Source organism: Aedes albopictus, chromosome 2 (assembly GCF_035046485.1).
Source record: "Aedes albopictus strain Foshan chromosome 2, AalbF5, whole genome shotgun sequence".
Classification (NCBI taxonomy): Eukaryota; Metazoa; Arthropoda; class Insecta; order Diptera; family Culicidae; genus Aedes; species Aedes albopictus.
In genome coordinates this window covers 360,300,545-360,308,628 of record NC_085137.1, presented here as the reverse complement: position 1 = coordinate 360,308,628, position 8,084 = coordinate 360,300,545, and the positions used below count along the sequence as shown (strand labels likewise).

Sequence of the window (8,084 nt, the reverse complement as noted above, 5' to 3'; positions counted from 1 at the left end):
GGAATACCTGAATTAATTCTTGAATAAATTCCAGAAAGAATTTCTGGGGAAATTTTTGGAAGAATAACTTGAGGATTTCCTGGAGGATTCCTGAAAAAATATTTGAAGGAATTCCTAGAGACGTGGTCACCGGCAAAATCGATTGCAGCTGCCTTCTTAGCAACTTGCACTTCCACGCTCCAGCCCGCCGCCTTCGTAATTCAAGATAGCTGTGGATTCCCATTCATCGTTCGGATTACGGATATCACAGCCCGTTTGAATCGTGTTTAGGTTGTTTAATGATGTGTGTGACTCATTTGATTTTAATATAAGTAAATTAGTGTTTAAAAATATAATTAAGTCTAGTTAATCAGTCTGTGCGGCATTCAGCCGAAGATGTTGTCAAATAAATAAATAAAAATAAATAGATATCTCAGGAGGAAATCATTCAGGAATCCCAGGAAGAATCATTGGAATATTTCTTGGATAAACTCCAAGAGGAATTCTTGGGGTACTTTCTAAATGAATCCCTGGAGGATTTTCTAGACAAGTTCTTGGAGAAATTGCGGTAGTAATTTCTGAAGGAATCCAGGATTAATGCCTGGGGGATCCCTATAGAAATCTCTGGAGGAATGCCTGGAAGAACCCCTGGATAAATTCCTGGAGGCATGCCTGTATCAATTTCTGGAGGAATCTCTCGAGAAATTCCTTAAGAAGTCCCTGGAGGAAACCCTGGGGAATTTCCTTGAAAAATCCCTGGAGAAATTCCTGGACTAGATGAGCTCCTGGTGGAGTTTTCAGAAGAATTCTGGGAGCAATCTAGTGGAGTTTGGAGTTTTTAGAAGAACTCCCGAAGCAATCTCTAGATGAATTGTTGGAGAAATCCCGGGATGAGTCCATGGAGAAACTTCCAGGAGAAATTTCTAAAGAAAACTCTTGAAAAATTCCTAGAGGAATCCTTAGAGAAATTTCTAGAGAAATTCTTGGAAGAATCCCTGGGAAAATTATTGGAAAAATCCCTGGAGGAATCCCTGAAGCAATTTCTGGAGAAACCGCAGGAGGAATGCCTGGAAAGTTCTCTGGACAAATTCCTGCAGGAAGTTCTGGATTAATCTGTTAAGGAGTTTTTGGGGTAATTCCTTGGAACTATCCCTAGAAGAATTCTTGAATGAACTCCTGGAGGAATCTCGAGAAAAATTTTGGTAGCAATTAATGGAGGAATTTCTTAAGAAATTTCTGAAGAAATTCCAAGAGAAATTTATGAAGAAACTCCAAGAGAAATTTCTGAAAAAATTCCAAGATAAATTTCTAGAGGAATTCCCAGAGGAATTTTTGGAGGAATTCCAGGTAGTAATTGCTGAAGGAATTCCTATGGGAGTTCCTGGATAAATTCCTGGAGGACTTTCTGAAGGGATTCTTGGGGTAATTCTTAAGTAACCTCTTGAGGAATTCCTGGAGGCATCCTTAGAGGAATTTCTAGAGAATAACTTGGAAGACTCCCTGGGAGAATTCTTGCAAAAAAAACCTGGAGGAATCCCTGAAACAATTTCTGGGAGAACCTCAGGAGGAACTCCTGGAAAAATCTCTATTGGAAATCTTGGGGAAATTCCGTGGAACTATTCATGGAAGGACTCCAGGAGGAATCCCTAAATGAATATCTTGAGAATCCCTGAATGAATTCCTGGAAGAATCTCTAGAGGAATTCTGGAAGGAATCCATGGAGAAATTTCTGAAGGAATTCCTGGAGATTTTTTTAGAGGAATTCAGAAAGGAATTACTGCAGGAATCATCGGTGGAATTCCTGGAGGGATCCATGATATAAATCCTGGAGGAATGTGCAGAGGAAACCCTAGAGAAGAAATTCCTAGTTTAATTCTTGGAAGAAACCCTGGAAGAATTTTCGGAGGAACTCATGGAAGAATTCCTGGATCCAAGCTTGAATAAATTCCTGGAGTAATTCCTGAGGAAATACCTGGGGTAATACCTGGAGAAATTCCTAGTAGAACTCTTGCAGAAGTCTCTGGAGAAAGCCTGAATGCATGCCAGAAGGAATACCTGGTATAATTCTTGAAAAAAATCCGGGAGGAATTTCCGAAGAAGTTCCTGGAGGAATCTCAAGATTCATTCCTGATGAAATACAAAGTTCGATATCTGAGGGAATTCCAGGAGGATTTTCTGAAGAATTCTCAGAGGAAATACTGAAGAAACCGCTGAAATTCCTGAGAAACCCTGAAATCCTGGATTAATTGCTGCGGGAGTTTCTGAAGGGATCCCCTTTATGAGTTCTTCTAGAAATGTGTAAAATAATCTCGGAATTCATTTTTGTAAGAATAACAGAAGAAATTTCCGGTGAATCCCTGGAGGAACTCTTGAAGTAATTTCTGAAGAAACCCGATGAGGAATCCCGGAAGCAAGCCCCATGAGGAACTCTTAATGGAATCTCAGGAGAGCTTTCTTAGCGAATATCTGGAAGAATTTTTGTAGGAATATTCCTGGATAAAAAAAATGAAGAAATCAATGTCTACAGTAATTGTTGAAGGAAAACTAGGATCCCTAAAGGTTTTTTGTACAAATTTTTCAAGCAATTCTTGGAGTATTTTTTAATAATCGCTAAGTAATACTTTCTAAGATAATTTCAGGAATACTTTTCTGCAGAAATACTTCGAATCAATCCAGATGTAATTATTGGGGCAATCTCTAGTGGAATTCTGAAAGGCATATATGGAGAAATTCCTGTAGAAATCACTGAATACTTGCAGAAATACCTTAAAGGATCTCTGGTAAAATTCCTGAAGGAAACCTCGAAAAAAGCTATGGAACAATTACTGGAGGAACCACTAAAGATATCCCAGGAAAAATCCTCGAAAAAATGTCTAGTGGAATCCCTAGATGAATTCTTGATTGAATTTCTGGAAGAAGCCATGATGGAATCACTGAAGCAAGCAATGGAAAAAAATCTTGGAAGAATTGTTCGTACTCATATAGTTTACGAAACTATGAACAAATCTAAAACAGTCATTTTGATTACTCAAAACTACAATACTGATTTGCATATTCACATATCGGGCGCCCATCCCGCTCAAAATTCATCTCAAGTCAGGCCCCCCCTGGGCCCCCTCCAGGAAAAAATCCTAGTTACGCCAATGATTGACAGTGCTTTTTAGTTGGGTTTTGCCCCAACCAGTGAACATTCAACCATCGAGACAGCCCATCTAACGAGCTCTCAACGAACGAATCGTCACTGCACAACGGTCCGAATCCACGTTTTAGCAGGAAAAAAATCCGTACCTCTGTTTTCGTTAATTTTAGGCGTTTGGTGTCTTCAGAGAAGTTGTTTGCATTTGTTTGCTGCATCTTTTCCAAAAATTTTTGATTAGGGTGGTCCACGTCCTAACTCAAATCTGGAAAATAATTTTTTAATTTTAAGTCATACGCGATCGAGTTCTTCAGAAAAGTTGTAGGCAATGCTATTTCGAGCAACTTTGCTGAATACGCCGTTTATCTAGCTCTTAATTTGAACATAGTAGGTCAATTTTAAGTTTTGACTTAGGGTGAGCCCCCCAAAAACGGTTTTTTCGCAATAACTTTTTTATTTGATTTTTTTCGAAGACGTGAGCTTCGGAGCATTTAAAGAACAAGTAATGACGCATATTTGTTCTGAACATTGCATGATGCTAGGTCTTGTCATTCATATGTTATGGGCAATTTTGACTTAAAAACAACGATGTCTTCAAATGCTTATATCTCATGGAGCTGGTAAAATAAAAAAAGTTCTTTAAAAGGTATTTGGAAGGTCATATATAAAGCCAAATTTGGAGCAAATATTACAAGAACGTTATTTTTTAAATTGGAATAAATCGACTCAAAAAATCCCCTTAAAAAATCGAAAAACTACTTATAACTCATACAATTTTAAAGATAGAGTCAAACTGTCTTTGGAAAAAATGTAGGTTTTTACCATGCCTACAAGTTTCCCATACACGATTTTTTTGCAAAACGTGAAACAAAAGCTTGAAATTGATAATTTGTTTTTAAAGAATATAATCGTTCTGATTTCCTAGAAAAACATAGAAGAATCAAATTATCAATTTCAAGCTTTTGTTTCACGTTTTGCAAAAAAATCGTGTATGAAAAACTTGTAGGCATGGTAAAAACCTACATTTTTTCCAAAGACAGTTTGACTCTATCTTTAAAATTGTATGAGTTATAAGTAGTTTTTCGATTTTTTAAGGGGATTTTTTGAGTCGATTTATTCCAATTTAAAAAATAACGTTCTTGTAATATTTGCTCCAAATTTGGCTTTATATGTGACCTTCCAAATGCCTCTTAAAGAACTTTTTTATTTTACCAGCTCCTAGAGATATAAGCATTTGAAGACATCGTTGATTTTAAGTCAAAATTGCCCATAACATTTGAATGACAAGACTTAGCAACGTGCAATGTTCAGAACAAATATGCGTCATTACTTGCTCTTCAAATGCTTCGAAGCTCACATCTTCGAAAAAAATCAAATAAAAAAGTTATTGCGAAAAAACCGTTTTTTGGTGGCTCACCCTAAGTCAAAACTTAAAATTGACCTACTATGTTCAAATTAAGAGCTAGATAAACGGCGTATTCGGCAAAGTTGCTCAAAATAGCATTGCCTACAACTTTGCTGAAGAACTCGATCGCGTATGACTTGAAATTTAAAAGTTCTTTTCCAGATATGAGTTAAGACGCGGACCACCCTAATCAAAAATTTTTGGAAAAGATGCAGCAAACAAATTCAAACAACTTCTCTGAAGACACCAACTGCCTAAAATAAACGAAAACAGAGATACGGATTTTTTTCCTGCTAAAACGTGGATTCGGACCATTGTGGCACTGTATATATTTTTATTCATACAGCTGAAAGATCATCCGAAGAAAGATCGAAAACTGCCATTAATTCAATTTTGCCCAAAATGCAGATGGGACTGACTTGCGATTCACGGCAGCATAGGTAATGGTTTTTTCGTTGCTCTTTTTCTTCACCCATGAAGTGAGATTTTATTGAAGCCCCTGATATGTGGGGCCCGGAGCCAAAAAAAAAATAAGTTATCACACTAACTTATTTTTTGTGTTGAATATAGGGTGAGGAAAGGATATTATCGAAAGGGCTGTTCTCTTCGTCATGGAGGGTTTTTGTGGGTCAAATTGCTTGAAATTTAGGCATATAACTCAGCTTGATTGGGAAGGATTTGAGACCAACTCTGAGTTCAAAAGGTTTCAAAAAAGCCCCCATGACGAAGAGAACAAAACTGACGAAAATACGTAAGTTCCCCTATATGGTTTTACTTCAACACCGAAATAGTTTGATTTCTTGAAACACTTATGCTCAAAGAAAATAAAACCAAATTTACTGAATATTGAATCAGTCTAATGCGCAGTATTCTGTTTCCAGCCACCTATACTGAGTACATGGAGTACATGTGATAATTGAATGGCGGAGATGTTGTGTTGTTATCATTCGAAAAATAAAAGATGAAGCTCAATTCTCAGGTGACAAGCATATAATTTTAATGAAACAAAATGGTAAGTGTAGCAATTTTAGTTTATATTGTAGTACATCTACTATACTGTAGTACATCTACTATCATTTTGTGTGGAGTAAACAAAAATTAACTCGTCATGATAGATACACGACCCTTATTCTGCAAACAAACAAATGGTTGGGTTATATATCGAGGACGATATCAAAACGTTTCGATGCCTTCTTTATCACATTAAACACATAACTTCCAATGATTACCGAATAGAAGCCTTAACTTACAATAATTTCAATTCCAACAGCGAGAGGTCATATCGATCCACATCGGGCAGGCTGGTTGCCAAATTGGAAACGCCTGCTGGCCATTGTTCGCACTGGAGCATGGCGTACTGGCCGATGGCAAAGTATCCTCACGTGCCCACGATACCGACGATACGATGGGCACGTTTTTCCACGACACTCGATCGGGACGGGTCGTGCCGCGCAACCTGTTCCTAGATCTGGAGGAGTCCGTAATAGACGAGATCAAAGTTGGGCCGTATCGGGATCTGTATCATCCGTTGTATATGATCAGCGGTAAGGAAGATGCTGCGAATAATTACGCCCGAGGACACTACACGGTCGGCCGGCAGAACATCGAGCAGGTTTCGAACGCCGTACAGAAACTGGCGGAGCAATGCGATGGACTGCAGGGATTTTTATTTTACCGATCGTTTGGAGGGAGGTACCGGATCGGGGTTCTCGTCCCTGCTGATGCATCAAATTGCGATGGACTTTGGAAAGATATCAAAACTGGAATTTTCTGTGTATCCTGCCCCGATGATCTCAACGGCCGTCGTGGAACCTTACAACACTGTGCTGACCACACATACCACAATGGAATCGTCGGACTGTTGCTTCATGATGGACAACGAAGCCACCTACGACATATGCTCCAAAAATCTCCAGATTGGAAGACCAGACTATCGGCATTTGAACGCCCTGGTGGCACAAATCGTATCATCCGTAACGGCCTCGCTACGCTTCAAGGGAACGATGAACGTGGATCTGAACGAGTTCCAGACCAATTTGGTTCCCTACCCGAGGGTGCATTTCCCTTTGGTGTCGTATGCGCCACTTTTATCGGCGTCCAAAGCCCAGCACGAACTGTCATCCGTATCGGAGATCACCAACGCAGCGTTTAGTCCCCAGAACACGATGGTCAAGTGCGATCCCCGAACTGGGAAGTACATGGCCTGTTGCCTGCTCTATCGAGGCGACATCGTTCCCAACGATATCAACAATGCGATAACCGCCATAAAGAACAAACGAAACATCATGTTCGTCGATTGGTGTCCCACGGGGTTCAAGATAGGTGTCAACCAACAGCGGCCGTACACACTGCCCGGAGGAGACCTCGCCAAACCAAAGCGGGCCGTTTGTCTTTTGTCAAACTCGACGGCCATTGCAGGAGCGTGGGAACGGATGAACTATAAGTTTGACCTCATGTATAGGAAGCGAGCGTTCGTCCACTGGTATGTTGGCGAGGGCATGGAGGAAGGCGAATTCAGCGAAGCACGTGAAGATCTAGCTGCTCTGGAGCAGGACTATGTGGAAGTTAGTTGCGATAGGGGTGGGGAGGATGAAACTTTCGGTGATGATGAGTATTAGGATAGTTATATTGCAGATTTGGGGTATGTTTTGTAAATCATTTATGTTAAGTATAAGTTCAAAAAAATACACATTTGTCATTTTTAACATTATTTTTTTTCTGATGCTGCACTAAAAGGCATATTGTGGTTTTTCGTCGAAGTAAATACGTTGACACCTACATAAATACACACTTTTTTGTTTAAGTAAGTCACACTGCCTTCTGCGCAACCAAAACCTTCGTTGCCGTGACTTTTCATCCAAGTAACATTTTGATGACCAACTAGTCTTGTAGAGGTTTTGAGAACCGTTATAAAACTTAGAAACTTTTGTTTTGGTTTTATAATGGTTCCAAGAGGCTGTTCTAATCTCTTTGACTAAAAAATGTCACTTGGGCTGCGACATATATGTGTTGCTTGGAAGATTCCCAGGGAGAATTATTTTAAGAATTCGTAATGGAATCCCGGAGGAACTGCTGAATAAACTGCTGGAGGAATACCCGGAAGAGTCTCTGGAAAAAAATAGGCAACTTCAAATTCCAAGAGGAGTTTCTGAAGTAATTCCTACTCGAATTTCGGAAGAAGATCCCTGGTGAAATTCCTGAAGGAACCCTATGGTAAGTCCTAGACAATCGTTGGAGGAAACCCTTGAGGAAATTCTCGGGGAAATTTCTGAAGGAATTCCATCACAAGTATTGAAAAGGACTTTTGAAAGAAACACCGAAACACCCTCAAAACATCACTGGGAAAACTTCTAGAGGCCCTGGATGAGTTCCCGAAATTAATGGATAACTTCTAGTAGGATAAAATAATATCAGGATGTATTCCTGAAAGAATCACAGGACGAATTTCTGAAGGAATTCCTATGCAGGAGCTGCAGGGGGTATTCTTGAAGCAATTCATGGATGGATTCCTGAACAAATCCGCGGATGTACTCCTAAAAGATTTCTTGGAGTGAATTGTGATTC

At 39.5% G+C, this 8,084-nt stretch overlaps 1 protein-coding gene across 1 annotated transcript; it reads left to right on the top strand.

The window, feature by feature from the left end:
- The first annotated feature begins 5,381 nt into the window (after window positions 1-5,381).
- On the top strand, window positions 5,382-7,223 carry LOC109403768 (tubulin alpha-8 chain). The gene is given in 3 exon segments (XM_019676636.3): window positions 5,382-5,532; window positions 5,791-6,207; window positions 6,209-7,223. Coding segments are annotated over 3 exon segments (1,350 nt in total). The 5' UTR covers window positions 5,382-5,529; the 3' UTR covers window positions 7,139-7,223.
- The last annotated feature ends 861 nt before the right edge of the window (window positions 7,224-8,084 follow it).